Source organism: Macaca mulatta, chromosome 8 (assembly GCF_049350105.2).
Source record: "Macaca mulatta isolate MMU2019108-1 chromosome 8, T2T-MMU8v2.0, whole genome shotgun sequence".
Lineage (NCBI taxonomy): Eukaryota > Metazoa > Chordata > Mammalia > Primates > Cercopithecidae > Macaca > Macaca mulatta.
Window position 1 is genome coordinate 65366153 of NC_133413.1, and position 20362 is coordinate 65386514.

General features: G+C 36.2%; 1 protein-coding gene across 1 annotated transcript in view; it reads left to right on the plus strand.

The window, feature by feature from the left end:
* Positions 1–20362, plus strand: part of RP1 (RP1 axonemal microtubule associated) — a 267355-nt gene that overhangs the window by 115958 nt on the left and 131035 nt on the right. The window contains exons 16-18 of the mRNA XM_077942819.1: positions 344–475; positions 8481–8680; positions 12835–12921. Coding sequence (XP_077798945.1) covers positions 344–475; positions 8481–8680; positions 12835–12921 — 419 coding nt within the window. The remainder of the gene's footprint in view (positions 1–343; positions 476–8480; positions 8681–12834; positions 12922–20362) is intronic.

A 20362-nucleotide genomic window follows, 5' to 3' on the forward strand; every position in this document is an offset into this window, starting at 1 on the left:
TTGAGGAAGGCAAACTAAAAGATTGTTAAGGAAGTTCCCATTTAGAATCTATAAGAAAAACATTTTGAATAAGTTGTTTGATTCATATTGTGATGTTAAACTATCGTTCAGATTTGCAAAGCAATGAGTAGGTTTTATAGTGATGCCGTCTATGCACAGCCTGCTGGTAAGAATAAGAAGTCATTTTCTGTTAACTACGTAATTCTGAGTAAAGAGATTTGACTAGGCATTGAAATGGAAACAATGGCAAAACTTAAACTTGCATAGCTGAACATATGGTGAGTATTCTGAGAAGCAGCAAGTGATTTTGAAAGGATGGCATCTTTTAAAATCTTAATTTCAGTTGGCAGAGAAAACCCAATGGGAATGTCTGCAACACCCAGCCAAGAAGAAGAAAAGATCCATGAGTCAAAAAAACAGAAAAAAATACCCCCAGAATCTGAGGATAGGAGTCCCTTACCTTCTTCAACTGCAAGTAAGCCACAGCTTTTGCTTTCCTGCTTTTGGTTTGTTTGACTGCATTATTTCTTCCTGTGGCCATCGCAGGAAGACTATTAAATTATTTTATAGCCTATATCATGTTATACCACATGGACTGCTTGTAGGCTGTTATCTTGCTTTTTTATGCCTTAATTTTATATTATAAAGAATACATATATTTTTAAATGTGTTTCTTTGTCTTAAATGTAATGTTCATCCAGAACAATGTGTTGAAGATAGTATTAAATTATAACATCAATTGAACTATTACCTACACAATATTTTATGAATATATTTTATGAAAAATGGTAAATTCTCACCAAAGTCTAAGCAACGACAAAAATAATCTCTATTTCTCTGGTATAGAAAGTGAAGCTTGAAAGAAAGTGCTCTCGGTCCCAGAGGCTTAAATTCCTAGTTTCTATATTAGTTTGATCATTTTTCTTGCTCTTAAATGTATTAACTTTTATCTGGTGGGAAAGTGTAATGTATGATATCTGACAAATTCTGTGTATCAGAATCTAGTCATCTTTGGGTAAAATGAAATAGAGGACCGTCTCTGGGGGACCATTTTTTTAAAACCCGTCTTGGGAGACAGATAAATTATAATGTTACCTTTAAAAAAGTGATTTTTAAAAATTAGTTATTCGGTATGCTAGCTTTTCTTTCAGATAGTAATATAATAGACGTCTCTTGTTGACTATCCTAAGCTATTAGCACATGAACATAGGGAAGAGAAATTAGCCTTTTGATTTTTGCTGCAAAGGACTAGTCTCAGTTTTTTATTTCCATGTCATGTCATGAATCCATGGAGCAGTGTGAAGAATCACACTGAATGAGAAATATGTGCTTAGTTAAAATTTCTCACAGCAGAATTCAGTCTTGTGTCAGGAAGTAATGGTATCTAAATCAGGGATGGCCACCTCAAGTAAAATTTGACTTGGTTGAAAATAGCATGCTAGCCGAAATCCCTGGGGGATAAATACTTTTTAAATAAGTGGCAAAATGCTTATGAGAAAACCTTCTGTATGTCTTATGAAAATTTGTTCGGACAAAAATATTTTTAAAATGTTACCATTGTGAAATTTTTAAGAATTTTTTTTTATTGAGGCAGGCCAAGTAATTTGTAAAAATGACAAAATTAGGCTTCATGATAAACCTAGACCTTTTCAAATAATTATTTCATTTAATTAAACATTAAATATGAATTGTGTGCCCATTAAATGTCAGATGTTGTAGCTAAAACAGACTTGGTCTCTGCCCTCTTGAATTTGATAGGTGAGCTGTTCAGATAAACATTAAACAATCACACAGAAATGGAAGGCTAAAACCTGATAATTGAGATGAAGGAAATACTCAGGGCATATGAGACACAAAATAAAATTTAAATAATTAATTAATTGTAAAAAGACCTATAAGTTTCTTCATTTGGTTAATGGCAATACAGTGGAAATGGAGAGTGGGCCAAAGACTGAGAAAATGGAGACTAAGCTCAGTTTCTTCAAGAACTTTTTAAAACATTGATCTGTCACAGATTTTGGCCTTGGATATGAAATCTGGGAAGTCCAGATGATGAGGCTCCTGTAAGGCAAATGCCACCTATAAAATGCCCATGATATGGTTAAATTTTGCCTTCTCTGTTTGTAGTCGGAGTGGTTTTATAGCATCCATGACTTTAAGTGAGGAAAAAATGCCTTCATGGATGAATATTTCCCTAGAAGGCTCTCTCTCATCTGTTACTGAGTAATTAGATCATGATTCCCTTTAGTTGTCTTTTTTCTACCTCTATCAAAGGACTGCAATAGTTAAAAGTTGCCTCTTGAAAGAAATACCTTCCTCTTGGTTTTGCAGCTTAGCTGTCAAGATAGATTTGGGTTACATTAGCCATTCATATTAAAATATGTTCGTTGAAAAATACTTTAGAAAACTTATTTTCTACTTTTATAGATATCTAAAACCAAATTTCAGTTCCTTAAGAATCAGACTATATTTGTCCATCCACTTTTGGGATAGGGCAAGATGTATAGTTTTGGAAATGAGGAATTATAGAAAAAATAAAATGGTTCTCTCTCCATTCAAAATGCTTATTTATTAAGGAGAAAGATGGAACTTTTCTCATCTACATCAAAGGGGCAAGAGAATTTAGAACTTAAAATAGCACATATATGATAAATAGTTATTTTATAGTAGTTAAGTAGAGAGATAGTGTCATTAAATTTGCAAGGTTTTCCTTTAGGTCTAAACTGCATTATGATATTAATTTTGTTAGGGTGGGGGGGTTGAGGAAGGAATCTTATTTTTTTTTAGAATAACCTTTTTATTATGGAAAATTTTAAACACATACAAAGGTAGAGAGAATGGACAAATGAACCCCCATGTACCCATCACTCAGCTTCAATAATGATCAACATAGGCATAGTCCTGTTTTAGTTATGGTCCTTCCTGCTATGCCCTACAATGTCCTCATTTAATTATTTTAAAGCAAATCTAAGACACCATATTATTCGTAAATACTTTGGAAATTCATATTTTAAAAATTAAGTGAGAATATACATTACTTCTGCATAATTTTAAGTTTGGAAACACTGCATTTAAACACATTCAAACCGAATATAAAAAGAGAAGACTTATGATTTGATGCTCTGAACTGAAATTGCCCTTAGATATCTTTCCAGCAACTACCTATTTCTATGAATGAGAAAATCAAGACCCAGGAAGATGAATGTTATGCAAGTCTCAGCTCCAGTCACTTGTCTCTGTGCATGGACACTTGAACAGTGCAGTGCAGCCATCCTGCCAGTCCATCATCTGTTTGTGGTGGCATGCTCCACAGTGTTGCCAGGCAAATCCTAATCTGGGCCAAAGTCTCAGCCATGGCATTTTCTTTCTTAAATGTGTTTAGGTGCCAATACTTTAAAAACAAACCTGGGCAGAAAAAAATCTATTAGTTGAAGTCTTCCTTAAAAACAGTAGTCAGGAAATTTATTCTGAAAAATCTTGGGTAGTCATCTTTGACTAAAAATAATTTCATTCTGAAAGAAATTAGAATACGTAAAGCATACAGGAAAATCTTAAAATTATATCATCTTGCTACTTCCCCAAAGATCACTTAAAAATGTATTTATACTTGTGTATATATGTATGTATACACACTTGTAGATTATATTAAATATATCATTTTGTAACCTTCTCAGTTAATAGAAGGTATTAATCATTTAAGGATTTTTCATAATAAATATTTTTAATAAAATGTAATAGCTATAAATAATCCATTGTGTTGATGTAGCATAACATATTTACCTATTTTCTTATAATTTGTAATGGATGCTCATCTATATGTTATTTCATTAGAATAATTCCCATAAATGGAATTACAAAGTAGTTATATTAATTATATTAATGGTTATTCTCGTCGTAATTTTTATGTCCCTTTTAATATAAAAAATAGCACTTGGCATCCAGAGTGAAATATAGTTTTATTTTTTTAATGCTCGTGGTGTCGTAAATTATATTGTAAAGGTACTGTAAGTTTTCGTTCATCATAGATTGAGGATTTGAAGAGACCTGACACATCGTAAGCAACATAGAGATTCATAGGAAAAGTGCAGAAATAAACCATTCCATTTCAAATCATCCTAATCACTTGAAAGTACCTCCTTATGTTGAGCAGAAAAGCTACCCATAAATTCTTTTGGCTTATAAAAAAGTCAATATCTTCTTCTATAAAACAACCATTGTTGTTTTTTCTTAGTATATTCTCATTTCCTCTTAGTATATTCATCTTATATGTATATAAATATACCAAAAAGTGGATTCTCAGTATTTCTTTTTAGTATATTCTCATCTGTGTCAAATGTATTGCTTTAATAGTTTCTTTTTATGTATGGTTTTAGACTCTTCACCTTTATGAATATTTCTCTTAAAGTGTGAATCTCCAAGTAGGAACCTGTCTTCTCATATAATCTGAACAGTTTAGAATAATGGTATTCCTTTTATGGGACCTTATACATCAGTTGATACAGTCTCAGCTTGGAATACATGTTTTGGGCATTTTTATTGCATTTCTGGTTTATATTAACATCATTAGGATATTTTATTCATAATATCCTTTCAGTGTAAAACATATAACTGATCTTTCAACCAAGCCACAGACCTTTACCTTGATACTGGTTAGTTTTTATCTTCTTGGTGTTAATCCAGTGTGCAAGCATGTTAGGATGCCTTTGATTATTTGATTCTGTTTTCTATGTTAGTTATCCGTACCAGCTTTGTGAATCCTGTGCTTTGTATCCCTTAATTGAGAAACTGAACTTTATGAATATAACAAGGCTATGTTAATTTTGTAGAAATAGATTTCATCCATTGCAAGACAACTATAGGGGAATGCTTTCACTGTCTTATTTTTTTTCAGATTTATATGTTCTGAAATTAGGGTTTAAATATCTGATATTACACTATCAGGTATTAGGAAGCATTTGTTTTCAGTTGTTTTCAATGACATGTTAGAATAAATCAACTTTCTCAAATACTATCTTGGAATAGCATACAGAGGCTATACAAGCTGTCCCTTTATGGCCACACTCTGATAGTAATTCATGCTTATGCTGACCTCAACTTTAATCAACCCATGAACTATTAGAATCAGCTAATTTGTTATTTATTTCTATGAGTAATTTATTTTTTCCGCTAGAGCTTCAGTGGACTAGCAGCAGCACAAAGTAGATAACTTTTTTTTTTTTTTGGTTTGAGTCAACCTGATTGGTGTTTAATTAAATTGTTCAGTCACCCTCACAGAGGATGTTTTTGAGTCGTATGAATACATCTTAGGTACCATTGATTTTATTCAGGGTGACCGTGAAGAAGTCTATTGACTAATCCAGGGTCCCCATTAAATATTTTCCTAGCTTAGAGTATTTTAAACTTCTGGTCAACAAAAGCAACTGCTTTTATGGTTCTCAGTTCTCAGCAGAAATTTATAGTCTGAGACTAATGGACGTTGGTTCATTTCCAGAAGATCGTAGTATTACATGGTATTCATATTTAATTGATAACAGTACAAACTTTAATACATCATTCTGTATTATAGATTATATCATATTTAGCCATCAATTTTTATAATATGAGTGTACCCTGACAATGTGTTATTTTTGTGCAAGTGATGCAAGAACATGTTAATGCAGGAATAAGGGACCTTAGAAAACATCAACTCATTTGCAGATTAAATCAAACAAACAAGCTAAACACATACACACATAGATTTGTGTTCATCCATGCACAGACATGGAAAAAAATTCAGACTAAATAACCGTGGTCTCTTGATTTCATTTCAGAGTTTGTTTCTTTGTATGTTTATTCGCTGGCCTTCCTACCTCAGTCTGTCCCTGCTATAGTTCACCCTGTTTCAGACCTATCTTTCTAATACTTAGCTTATACCACCACCATACTTTAAAATTGTGACTGGTTCTCTCTTGCTTGCAAAAGGATGTGCCAACTCCCTTCCAGCTTGACCAGTGCCTTCCATGATCCTCACGTTTCTGTCTCTCCTCTTCACATATAGTATCTTATGTTCAACTGAACATTGGCACCTGCAGTTCTTCCAGCATGCCTGCTGCTTCAAGCCATGTACATGCTGGGAATGCTGTCCCATCTGTTTAGAATGCTCTTCCTGTCTTTCTGCAAAATTCTGAGCCATCTTCCTACATCCAGCACTGAGGTTTCCTCTGTGCAGCCTTTTCTGCCCACTCCTTAATTACTCACTTCCTGCCCTCTGCTACACCGGAACTTTTCAGTAGTTTTTTTTGTTTGTTGGTTTTCCATGAAGGTATTTGAGTGTTTGAAATCCAGATATTTGTATGTCTGTTTTCACTGCTGGATAGCATGTATCTCCAGGGTGTGACTGTCATTATTTATCTTTCAAACTTTTCATCAGTTCTGTTATTATGAGAGCAGTGAGCCTAACACAATGCCCAGCAATTAAGAGGAACTAAAGTCTTCTCAAATTGTGTAAAAGTGATTCTTTTAGATGACTAAGATATCCGTAAGATAGTAAGTGAGTGAATGATCGACATCCTGTAATGTTCACCATTGACCTAGGATCACCAGTTTCTCTCTGGAACTCATGGATGTGCTGTGGAGTCTTTGTCAGTAGAGATCTGGTAGTGCAGTTGCCTGGGCCTGAGGAAATTCCAAGTGTATTTGACTAGAAATGTCAGGCACAGTGGCCAAATGTTCACATGTAACATTGAGTTTTAAAAATTAGATCATGTCATAAAATTTTGTTGGACCAATTTTTGTGATCATTTCCAGGTCAGCTATTTCCGATGTAAATGACGTGGAATTCACACTTGCTCTGCCTGGGTTTGAAGTTTGGTTCCTTGTTACTTCCTGTGTAATTCTGGGCAAGTCACTTCACTTCTGAGTCCCGGTTTGTCCATCTGCTTAATAGGGGACAGCACCTCATAGGAGTAGTATGAGGGTTGAGTGAGAGTGACTTGATGATGAATGTTAAGTGCTTAGGATAGTGTGCAGCGCAGAAGAAAACCTCACATGCTAGCAGCACTGCTGCATCCTGGTGAATTACGTTTAGGTGAATACAGAATGCTTATCAAGCTTGTTTAAGTGCAGGTGCTTTGCAGTTAAACATCCCATAGTTTGCTTATTATGTGACTCGGCCATATTATTTAATTTCCCTGCTTCTTTTACTCTTCTTAAAATGGACATCATAATTTGACTCACCTTATGAGTTTGGAATGAGGATTGAATGAGAAATGCATATAAAAGGTGCAACGCAGAACCCTGCATATATTAGGAGCTTAAAAACAATTAAATTGTTCAGTCACTCCCAGAGACAGAGATTACGCAGAGCTGTTATACTGACAGAGATTACCCAGCACATTCTAGAGAAAACTTTAAAAAATGAATATCAGTTCTTTCATAGCATTTGTTTTTATTTGTATATTTTTGCATGGTTTTTATTTTAAAATTAGTTCATTATAGCTTAGCAGGAATAATTTCATATTTGTTGGGCTTTTCATCATTGTCGGTAAGATCCTAAGTGCTGCCTAGGGCTGCGTATAGTTTCAAGCTACAGAATTAAAGGAAGGAGATCAGCTCTGGCTGCCTTTTAACCATTTGACATGAAGAACTTTTACCTCATCATCTTGGGTGTATAAGATTTCAAAGTGGAAATATCAGTGAAGAATTAAAGTGCAGTTGTTGGGGTACTTTCAGACAACCAGTGCAGAGTAGCATGGGAGATGCCCTCAGCACTGCCTGGCCCAATATCTCCTCAGATGAGACCACAGGTGAAAGGGAGTGTGAAGAAAACAGCCATTCTAGCTTGGGACGTCATGGCATTCTTTACAAACAGGAGTGGCTGTGTTTGGGCACTGCTGGTTGCTAGAGAATGCATTGTGAAACACAAGTGCTGTGCAGCCCTGCTCTCGTGGACAACTGCTCTGAGCACCTCAGGAACAATTTGTATGTGTGAAAATTCTCTTTAGTTCCAAATCCTTTCCATTGCCCACTCCAGTAAGGTATTTTTTTATTTTTTTGGAAATATTTCAGAAAATTTTTCTCTGCCCTCAATTTGTCACTTACTTATCGTATGTGAAAACAAGTTTTAATTCCCCCTTTTTATTACTTTATATGGTGGTAGTTCTACATAAAATATGTAAGTCAAGCAGGCAGCTTTATGAAAAATCTGTGGACATAGGACAGAAACTCCAGTTTGCCCTCCTGGGTAAGTGAAAGATTGCCAGGTAGGTCAGATGTTTACTGTTCGAATCCAGTTTACGTCGGTGGTTGAGTGTCAGTTGACCAGAACCTTGCTGTGAGGAGACAAGCACAAATCAGCTCCCTAGAGTCCTCACAGTGCAGTGCCTCCTACTTGCTTCACCCTACCCTGCCCAGTTTTCATGTCCTTTGGCTCCAATGTGACAAAGGATTCTGTCAGCCTGATGTTGTATCTGATCTGCCACTAATGCTTTATTCCCCCATAGAAGAAATCAGACGTTTCCAAAGTGGTAAGACTCTTCTGTCAGAAGATGAATGGAAGGTGTTAGTGCTGACGGGAAATACAGGAACTCGAGCCAATGTCACTCTCTGGGTGTATGGAGATAAAGGAGTCACTGGGCCAATAAGTCTTCGCAAGGACAGCTCAGAGCAGCTCTTCCTTCCGGGACAGGAGGATGAGTTTCAGGTAAACAACACTGTGATTATTTTCCTGTGAACATTTCAAAGACATTTCTGTAATGCAGAAGTGTGTGTGTGTGTCTCCTATTAAAATGGATCTCTGGTCTTTTAGAATGCCTGTAAGTTAATAATGCTTATTGTAACAATCAAAGGAAATATTTTTGCTCACATATCTTATTCGAGCAAGGAAAGTTGTAGAAAAAACTGCTTTCTTTAAAGACAGTTTATTTTAGTATATTTTCAAACCATGGGTTTGGAACTGGCCCTATAAACTACCAACTTCAACTCAATTTATAACCAACTTATATGCTGTATAGAGATTCTTCTGGTAATGAAAACTCTTCTTTTATATATTTGCATATACTTATAGATGTTGCTCAGCTGAGCTATACAGGTGTGAAATTATTTTCTTTTTATAAAATTTGTTTCATCTTTTTAATTAAAAAAGTCTTAAGAATGAAATAATTTCCTTAGCATCTTCACAGGCCATGTTTTGAAGCTCTGCCCATGCCCATTCTAATTTCTCTCTCTTTTACTTCTTAGAGTCAGAGAACACTGGGCTGCTTAAGTTTGCATGTGGCTGGTTGCCTCTCCTAGTTCCTCAGAGCTTTGGCCAAGTTTCAATTAGGACAATTACATTCCACTTCACTAATCCACCCTTCCACCCCCACTGCCTGTGAAAGCTCTTTGGTGCACTGTTAAACAGCAGTCATTTTCTCTGGAGGGTATTCCTTTTGCATCCTAAGGCTGACTAGAGAATAGAGAATGATTGAGGACAACTCGTGTTGCCAGGAACCCAAGGCTATTTGGGGCTACGGTACCTGGCAATCACTAATACCCAAATGGTTTCTAGATTTTCAGACCTAAGCCTATCATTCTACTTTTGTAATCATTAAAGTTAATTTTCATTGAAGAAAAGCAATTGTCTGCAGTTGTGGAAGAGCACTTTGGCTCCTTGCATAGGCAACCATACCTTATATAAATACATATTTCAAAAGATTATTTGAAGATAATTGTTTAGAATTCAGAATGTGTGTGTATGGTTAGATCCCTAAGTCACCCCACAAAAGTCTAATTTTCCCGTAATATACCTTGTGGTATATGTATTTATATGCTGATAAATCCTATCAATGTTTTTCTGAAAAATTTACTTATGGTCAAATCTTGGAATGAATGGTATAGATTCTCAGTCTTGATGCACATTGGAATTACCCAGGGAGCTTTAAAAACCACTGATGCCTGATTCCACCTCCAGAAATTCTAGTTTAATTTGCCTGAGGTGCAGTCTGGGTATTGAGGTTTTCAGATGTTCCCCAACTGATTCTAAAGTGCAACCAAGGTTGAGAATGCTGGATATAGCACTAGACTGCAAATCAGGTAAGCTAGATTAGAGTCCTTGCTTCCCACATGTTAGTTATGTGACCTTGAATATGCCACTTAATTTCTCCAGGCCAGCATTATCTTTATGTATAGAATACAGGCAAAAATATCTTTTCTTTCTAAATTTTAAGGTAGTGTGATGACAAAAAGAGAAAATGTATATAAATTAAAAAGGGAATCCTATTGACATATAGTAAAACTCATAAACTGGTTAAGAACAGAAGCCTTGGAGTCAGAGACCAGGTTCAAATCACCCTTTCACTAGTTTTGTGACCTTAAATAGACTGATTATCCTTTCTAATCCTCAGTTTCCTACTTAGTACAAGGTAGGTAATAATACTTAAAAACCTTGCTGTGAAATTTAAAGAATGCCTGGGAAGGTGTGTGTCGTGCGCTGTACCCGGTAGATGGGAAGTGCTCTACAGGTGACAGATTGCAGGCACTAAGGACTCTCGCTCTGCTGGTAAATGGCTCAGGATATGTTTTCTACCCGCCTCTGTCATTTACTGTGAAGAGTGAATAGCTCTAGATTATTACCTCAGTGGTGGAGATTGGGGCTACATGTGGAAGCTCCCAGGAGCATAGAGTCTTGTGGACTCCAGGCCAGCAGGATGGGCATTGCCTGGGAGCTTGTGAGACACACAGAATTTTGGTTCCCATCCCAGACCTACTGGATCAGAATCTGCGTTTTAACCGGATCCCCGTGTAATTTGTGTGTGCGCTAAAGTTTGAGAAGCACTGGCCTAGGGGTTAATGGGCTCTGGGACTGGGGCCTTGTGATAGTTTGAGAATCCTAAATTAGGATGAATTGACACATTTCTACTCTCTCTCCTCTGTGAGTATTGATTCTCTTGTTCCTTTTAATTGGCATCATTTGCCAGTTTTAAGTTTGTCTTTCATTCTCTTTTCCTTCTTTCCAGTCCTGAAGTGAGCATATAGCCATTTTTGAGGACAATGTGGGATATTTTATTAAACCTGGGTTCAAATTTTACTTTTGGAACTTTCTGTGTATCCAGCTGTGTATCCTTAGACAAATGACTTAATCTCTTTGAGTTTATTCATCTTTTAAAGTAGATGCTTAAAAGAGCCTTACCCTTCACAGGGTGACTGTGTGAATTGTCAGGGACAAGAATATCAAGTCTTTCCCGCCTGGCTGGCACAGAGCTGAGTAGCAGTTAGTTCTGCTCTTCTGCAGTGACAGGCACATAGGTATCAAGTCACATATGCTTGGTAACCAGACTGTTCAGATATCCCTTTATTATTTTCACTTAAATTGTACAGAAAGGAAGTTTACACTTAAGTGCTAATGGATTCTTGGGACAATGAAAGGATATTTAAAGTGTGATTTACCTTTTAGAGACAATGTAGCCTCAAACTGGAGGATAACTTCCTGCTTTCTCTGGGAGGAAGAGCTAGCCTCTGAGTTCTGCCACTGAAACCAGCTCTGGGAATAAGGAAGTGGGGGAAATTGGCTGTTGGGGATTAACATCCCTATTTTCCTTCTTCCCAGTTGACACCAGCATAATTTCTCTTGACCTGGTATTGAAACAGGCCCAGTTTTGTTCTAGCTGCTGCAGTCTGTAGGGGAAAATGGTGGTGGGCACTTAAAAAAAAAGAATTGTAAGCATGGGAACTGGGTATGAAAGAGGAGTTCTGATAGTTTTTTCGTGATTTGACTGTCCCAGCTCTTTCAGGGTCTAGTCCATAGGTAGGCAATGTCTAGTCAGATATAATATGCAAGTGCCTACCTATTTATATCTCTAGTCTGCAGAGGTAGATTGGCACCTATAGCAGAAATAATGACAGTGGCTGTTAGGTAAGCCATTAAGTAATAAGGTGGTATATTACATTTAAAAAAAATTCTCACAGTTCAGTGACCTGGACATATTTTATTATACTAAAAATATCTGCTTATAAGTCTGTCTCCCTTGCTAGGCTGTATATTTCTCCAAGTTAGAGACAGTGCCGTCATTTTCATCTTTGCATACCTGTGGACTTGCATATTGTTTATTGTTTCAATATACATTTATTTAGTTGAACTGAAAATTTTATGCCATAAGCATTATGTGACCATTCTTACAGATAAAGAAATTGAAGATAAGAGAAGTAAAAAACCATATTTTACTCAGTTTACAACAGTCAGGCTCCCAGTTGAGCTCCAAGTAATTCCAAAGCCAGTTCTCTACAATGCTACCTTGGATTAACAAATACTCTTGGTCCTCATCAAAAACTAAAGCAGCACCCATATTCTGTGGGCAGGTTTGCTTCTCTTCCTTGAACGTAGAACATCTATATCTTAACCTAGGTATCATCAAAGACGACAGGATTTTCAGAGTACAAGGAAGTTCTAGACTCACGCTTTGCTTAAGCTTGTAGAAATCACCATATTTAGCTTTTCTTTGGTAAAAATTGTTTTTTTTTTTATTTCTTAAAATACAAGCCCATCTTTCTGTCATTGGAACTCAGAAAGTGTTGGCTTCCAGTGAGAAATGTGTGGTAGTCGGAGAACTGAGCATATGTGTGTTCTTCATCCTGTTCTCTCATTTGACTCCTTCTGCATATTTTTAGTCAAGTCTCATGATATTTCTGTCTCATACTCTGTGTCTGTGAAGTTCACTGATTGTTTCTTGAGGGCACTTCTTTTCTAGACTCTGAAAGAATTCCTGAGAGCTTTTTAACTATTAGGAACAAAAAATGCATTTAGTGTAAAGAGAAAGAATTTTTTAATGTGCTTAATTTAAAACATTCTGATAATTTTTTTCTTCTTTGCATTTCGTTTAGGTTGAAATAAGGAGCATTGGAAACATATATAAGATAAGGATAGGACATGATGGAACCAGTGAGCAACCCGAGTGGAAATTGCAGAGGGTAATCATGTCACTTATTTTTTTCTTCATAGTTATTCTCTGATGAAAAGAAGCAAGCAGGCTATGTAAAGCAGTGAAAATGGTATTTTCCTAATTACAGATGCCCCTTCACTTACAGTGGAGTTATATCTCTCTAAACTCATGGTAAATAAAAAATATCCTAAGTCAAAAACGAATTTAATGCCAGTGACATAGCAGATGGTTCCCTACTTACTATGGTTTGACTTAAGATTTTTCGACTTTATGATGGCGTGAAAGCTCAATAGAAACTGTAACCCATCATAGAAGTCATACAGAGCTCTCTGACTTCCCAGTAAACCCATCATAACCTCAAGAAATTGTAAGTTGAACTATGGTAAGTTGAGGACCATCCATATCGTAAATAATGTGAACAAAATTTTTGTGGACATAACACTGTAAACAAATATGGTTCATCCTTGTGAAAGGTTTTTTTTTTCTTTTTTAAATAGCATATTTATGGTTATATTTGCAAAGGTAATATCTGTTCATAGAAGAAATCTGAAAAATACAGTGAAGTGTAAGAATAAAAATGAGTTGTTATTCATTGATCATTAGATGACCCCTCTGGTGGTGCATTTTTTTTTTTTTTTTTTCAAATCTTTTTCTATGAATCTCTTTCATGGTTCCTTGCAGTCTCATGTGCTTTCTCTCTCTCAGTATAGATATAGATACATACACACACACACATATCACATATATTTGTGTAAATATCAATGTAGAATATAGCCATGTGCCACAGAGTGATATTTTGATTAGCAGTGGACTGCATATACAATGGTGGTCCCATAAGATTATAATGGAGCTGAAAAATTCTTACTGCCTGGTGATGTCATAGCTGTTGTAATGTCCTAGTGTAATGCATTACTCATGTATTTGTGGTGATGCAGGTGTAAACAAACCTGCTGTGCTGCCAGTTGTATAAAAGTATAGCATATTCAATTATGTACAGTACATAATACTTGCTAATATAAGCAACTGTTACTGGGATGTGTTTATATATATATATATAAAATATATTTTCTCTATATACATATAATACCATATACTTTTAATCACTTAGAGTGTACTCATTCTACTTATTAACAAAAAGTTAACTGTAAAACAGCCTCAGGCAGGCTTTCAAGAAGTATTCCAGAAGAAGGTATTGTTATCATAGGAGATGACGGCTTCATGCATGTTGTTCCCCTGAATATCTCCCAATGGGACAAGATGTGGGGGTGTAAGGCAGTGATATGGGTGAACCTGACACTGTGCAGGCCTAGGCGAATGTGTATGTTTATGTCTTTATTTTTAACAAGAAAACTTACAAAGTAAAAAAGAAAATTTAAGTAGAGAGCCAGGCACAGTGGCTCATGCCTATAATCCTAGCACTTTGGGAGGCCAAGGTGGGTGGATCACGAGGTCAGGAGTTCGAGACCAGCCTAACCAACATGGTGAAATCCTGTCTCTACTAAAAATACAAAAATTAGCTGGGCGTGGTGGTACGCGCCTATAATCTCAGCTACTTGGGAGGCTGAGGCAGGAGAATCGCTTGAACCTAGGAGGCGGAGGTTGCAGTGAGCCGAGATCTCACCACTGCATTCCAGCCTGGGCAACAAGGCAAGACTCTATCTTAAAAAAAATAAAATAAGTAGAAAAAAAGCTTCTGGGCTGGGTGTAGGGGCTCATGCCTATAATCTCAGCACTTTGGGAGGCGGAGGCGGAACGGAACACCTGAGGTCAGGAGTTCGAGACCAGCCTGGCCAACATGGTGAAACCCCATCTCTACTAAAAATACAAAAATTACCCGGGTGTGGTGGCAGGCACCTGTAATCCCAGCCACTCGGGGGACTGAGGCAGAATTGCTTGAACCTGGGAGGCGGAGGTTGCGGTGAGCCAAGATCACACCATTGCACTCCAGCCTGGGGGACAAGAGCGAGACTTTGTCTCAAAAACAAACAAACAAAAAAAAACAAAAAAACTTATGGAATAAGGATATAAATAAAGAAAATATTTTTGTATGACTGTACAGTATGTTTGTGTTTTAAGCCAAATATTATTACAAAAGAGTCAAAGGGTTTTTTAAAAATTAAAATTTTAATTTATCATGGAAGAAAAAAATTTTTTATGAATTTAGTGTAGCGTAATTATACAATGTTAATGAAGTGTACAGTAGTGTACAGTAATATCCTAGGCCTTCACATTCACTCACCACTTACTCACTGACTCACCCAGAGCAACTTCCATCCTGCAAACTCCTTTCATGGCAAATGCCCTATACAGGTGTACCATTTTTAATCTTTTATGTTCTATTTTTACTTTACCTTTTCTATGTTTAATAAGTTTAAATTTGTAAATACTTACCATTGTGTTACAATTTCCTATAGTACAGTAACATGCTATACAGGTGTGTAGCCTGTGAGTAATAAGCTATACCATATAGCCTAGGTGTGTAGTAGGCTATTCCATCTAGGTTTGTGGAAGTGCACTCTGTGATGTTGACACAATAATGAAATTGCCTAACAATGCATTTCTTGGAAAGTATCCCCATTGTTAAACAACACATGAATATATATAAAAACATATGTATAAATACCTTAAGTATGTACATATAAATACATGTATATATATGTTTATATGTGCTTTGCCCTTTTAGTGAAATTGAATCATTCTATGTATGCACTTGGGGATCCTGGTTTTTTTATTTTTTATTTTTATTTAATCATGGCAGTAATAACAATAATAATAATAATACTGAGTATTTGTTGAGTGCTTAACATATGCCACCTACCTTACAAATACCATTGTATTTCTGCGTGATAGCAACTCTTTGTTTTAGGTACCATTAATATTCTATTTTACAGATGAGGAGACTGAGGCTTGATAAAGTTATTTGCCTGAGGTTCCTCAGTAAGTGGTCTTATTGTATGTTGGACTCCAGAGATTGAGATCTTAAGCACTATCATTGGACCTTAAGTTTATTTTCAAAAATAGATGGTAATTAAAATCTTAAAAGCCTTGAGATTTCTGTATGGAAGCACTAGATTATAGTGGAGTCAGATGAAATGGTTTGAATCGTAGAACATCTTTCTGGCTTTAAATACGGTATCTGTCACTGGTTCCTTTACAGTACATGATATGTTATTCCAAAATGCTTGAGGTTTAAAATTTGGAATACCACTGATAGAGTCTAGCAAAATATTTCTTTCTTTTTAAGTGTTTCTTAATTTTATCTGTGATTTTTATTATTGTATCTTTGGTTGTATAATGAAAGTAATTGAGAAAAATGTTAATTTAGCTGAAATATTTATTGTAGCATTTCTTAGCATATGCCTATATAGTGAAATGTTTTCTAGTCGTACAGGAACAGGTAAATATGTTCCAGTCAGTAAGTCAAGAAATTCCTACTTAGCACCTAATATATGCCCTGCATTATGCTAGACGATATGGAGGATTTGAGGAAACCATTTGGTGACTTTAAAGTTTTCTATTTAGAAGCATTGAAAGAATTTGAAGAAGAGAAAAGCAATCACCTTTTAATAAGATGCAAAAACCATGGAACCTGCAAAGTGTAGTAAAATCACAAGCTCTGTGCCTGTGAATTACTGGGAAAGGCGAGTCAGAACATTTTAAAAGAAACTTACCCTTGAGTTAAGTGGGCCTGAAGTCAATAGTATGGCTTGTGATTTCTCTGGGGCCTGTGAGTGAAAAAGTGGTTGAGAGGCATAGCAACATCACTACGTAGTGATTCTTCAACTGGAGGAAAAAAAACATCCCCAGCAGAAGCCATCCAAGGAAGGAGCACTCAGTCCTGGGAACCAAGGGAGGGGTCATCCATTCCTCTGGTCAGTGGCAAAGGCTTCTGTGAAGAGTAAAGTGGGTAGAACATTAATTAATTGATTGAATTGAGCAGCTCGAACTGTCATTACCAAAGCAGTGTAAGAGAAGGGACTTTTCCTGTAGAGTACTTTACCTTTTATTGTGAAGTGATTTCAAATTTATTCAAAAAATTGAAAGAATGGAACAAAGAACTCAAATTTCACCCAGATTCCCCATTGTTAAGGTTGCACCCCGTCTACTTTGCCATTCCGTGTTAAAATGTATATATGTATGTGTGTTTATGTGTGTGTTTTAATCATTTGACAAATATTTACTGACATGATGTCCACTGATTCTTAAGCTATGTAAATATCTTATTCACCATAAAATTTTTACCCACTAATTTTAGGATCCATTGATGATTCTTGCCTTAGTCAGTTATTACTATGATGGTTGCCAAATGGTGATTTTTATATTCTATTGTTATTTCTCTACATGTTAATTGGCATTCTACTACAAGGTAGAACTTCTTCCTTCTCTCCATTTCAAAATTTCATTTATTTATTTATACCAGCGTGTACTTGTAGATCCTTATTTTATTTGATGGGCTAATCTTTATTAACATAATTTACTTTGATGCTGAAACCATCCTTCATTTTTTCCTGTAAGCCCCTATATTCTTTTCACTTGTCACTGTCCGTTCTACGAGGACTTCTTTACTTTCTGATTTGAAAAGTTGTTTCAGGCTTATCTAGCACTTTCTTTTCCCTAGCCCTGGAATTACGTATTTCTCAAGGAGCCCTAGTTTAATTTAGTGGAGAATGTCTTTTAGACACCAGTATTTATGTGAGCCATTCAGATAAGTTACTTTCCCCACTAATGCCCACTCACCTCAGCCCTGAGGCCACTTCCCATGATGTGAAAAGCCAGCCATGCTTCTGCTTTCCCAAGATGCTCCCCAGTAAATGTTTCCAGTGTGGAAAACACTGAGTTTCCCACATGAGTTTTGGAAACACTGAGTTTTTCATTCCTCTCTTGGAGGGTCACAATGCAAATAAATATAGTAAAGACTCTGGGATGCCCTGTGGTAAGGAAGTCTGTTTAACAGCATTTCCAAAACTAAATTCACCAAGGGGGCCATATTTTTCAGGTAAAATCTATTAACATTCTATGAAAGGAATACTGTGCATTACTGTAGGGGTTCGAGGCATTTGGGGTTTGATTTAGGAAAAAGATATGACTATGGTGCAGAGGCAGTAGCACACATTTTATTAGCACACAACATCACCTAAGATGTTGTGACAAGGTTGCATATGGAGGAAGTTCCCTCCAGCAGTAATCTGTCCAGAAGCCACAGTGCAGGCCTATACTCAAAAGGGGAAGAGGGCAAGGGAGCTCCCTAGGGAGCCTAGGTGATGCCTCTGAGTGCACAGTGGGGACATGTGTCAGAGAGCCCCAAAGGGATGGTTATGAAATATTGCATCCTAAATATGTAAAATAATTTGTTCCCCAATGAGAAGCAAAGTGTCTATTTGCAAAGCTGAAATAGTTTCCTTGTGTTTGAAGGATCTTTACATAGACTGGAATTTGTCAGACACAAGCTGTTTGACCTTGTTTAGGTAGAGTCACTTGATGAATACATAGACCTACAAATATTTTATTACCGTCTCTTGCGGTCCCATTCAAGCATATAGAAAAAATTCTGTATAGATGACTACCATCTTCTGTCTGATAATTAAACTCCAGTCATTATTTCTTCTCTCAGTATTTCACAAATACACTGGAAGTTTATTGCTATACAGTACAAAATTTTATTCCTCCACATGCATTTGCTCAGTGGCAAAGTTCAGTAATCTTTATGTCTTTTATATAGTCTTCTTAATCAGTATTTCCCTTTTGTTATATTGCATGGACTATGCTAGTCAAATTAGCTTTATATTTTAGGACAGATTAGGACCAAGGCAAGTTTTAAATACATAGATTTAAGTGTGTCAGGGTGGGAGAGAGCACATCAAGTTTCTCCTTGGACTTTGGTGCTAGAATAAACAATAGCACAGATGTATAAAAGTATACATTTGTACTCATTCAGAAAACAATTGTACTCGTATTCAAAGTATGTTATCAAGTATTACTAGAAGAGTTGATAAGAGTTGGAAGAGTTCTGTTGGTCATTTGAGCATGCCAACATGACTAAGATGCAGTTCTTGTCTTCAAAGAACACATCCCACCATTAACCTAACTATAAACCAGATTGTGCTTAGTTATCCATAAAGTTGTCATTGTAATTGTCCCAGTGAAAATGGCACACGCTGTCTCTACATCTGTCTTCCAAAAGATTTATGGAGAGAACTAAATTGATTTCTCCCTTTTCTCAGGTTCTGAGCAGGAAGGTTGGGTAACCTGACCTAGATGTTATATTCTCATTGCTGAATTCTAACATGTTAATTCAGACATTGTAAGTACCACCATCTGTCTGTTCCAGTCAACTATTTTTAGGATATGTATTTAACCACTTGGTTGAAAATTTTTAAAGTAATCCAGGAATTTTAAGTTTCTAAGAAACAATAATGAGTTTTTATGGTAATGTTCTCTTGTGAAACAACTAATATTTGCTGTTATAAATCAGTAGGGGGAGCTCAGCAAATGAACTTTAGTTTCTATTGAAGGCATTCCTAAAATTATTCCTATTCATTTAGGAAATTAAAACAAATGCTGAATATTTTATGTGATAAAGACACTGCTGTTTCCTTTTCCTTTATTTTTTCCCCAAGCACTTTGTTTATTTGTTTGTTTGCAAGGAAAATGAATGCATGTTTCAGTGAAAAAATGGTTTTGGAAATTCACCCTTTTTCTATTTCTCATCTATCCCACCATAAAGTTTGGCCTCGAAGTTTAATGTTAGTGCACTTTTTCTCAGCCGTATCGACTCTTTCATAGTACTCACATTTGGCAATTCTGTATCAGAGCTAAGGCAAAAGTCAAAGCTTTGGGTCTTTTTAGTATTGATAGAATAATACTAGATGATGCTTCAGTCTGAAAGCCAAAAGAAAATACTATTTCCAAAAAGGAAAATGATTGGTTTTACAGTGACCAAAGGCTGCCTTTTGTGGACTTGGAAAATCTGAAAGTCTGCCATTATTAGGACATATGCCATGAGGGTTCCCCCCATTAATGATCAACCGTTTATAGCCAATAGCTATTGTTCATCTTGTGATGAACAATGCAAGCACTTATGGAATGCTATTGTTTGGGGGAAGCTGTTGTTTCTAAACAAGATTTTGTTGAAATTTTTCCCAGTGTCCCAAATTAAAATGGGTGAAAATCTAGTTTTTGACATAGCATTTTGAGCAGGGAGCACCTGCCCATTTCATGATACTCTGGTACTTTGGGGCTTTTGATCTAGTGGTGGGTCATGTGATGTCATTCAGACTCTTAAACTTGTATTCCTTGATCATACTTCAGAGGCCTTTGAGAAGGTCTGACTTGCTATTTCAGCCATATTAATACACATTAACCAACTGTGCTGTCTAGCATTCAAAATACAGTTGTAGAATATTAATCCAAGTGACCATACTGATTTCAGGTAATGGGTAGCTTGGACTCAAAACGAGATGGCTGTAACT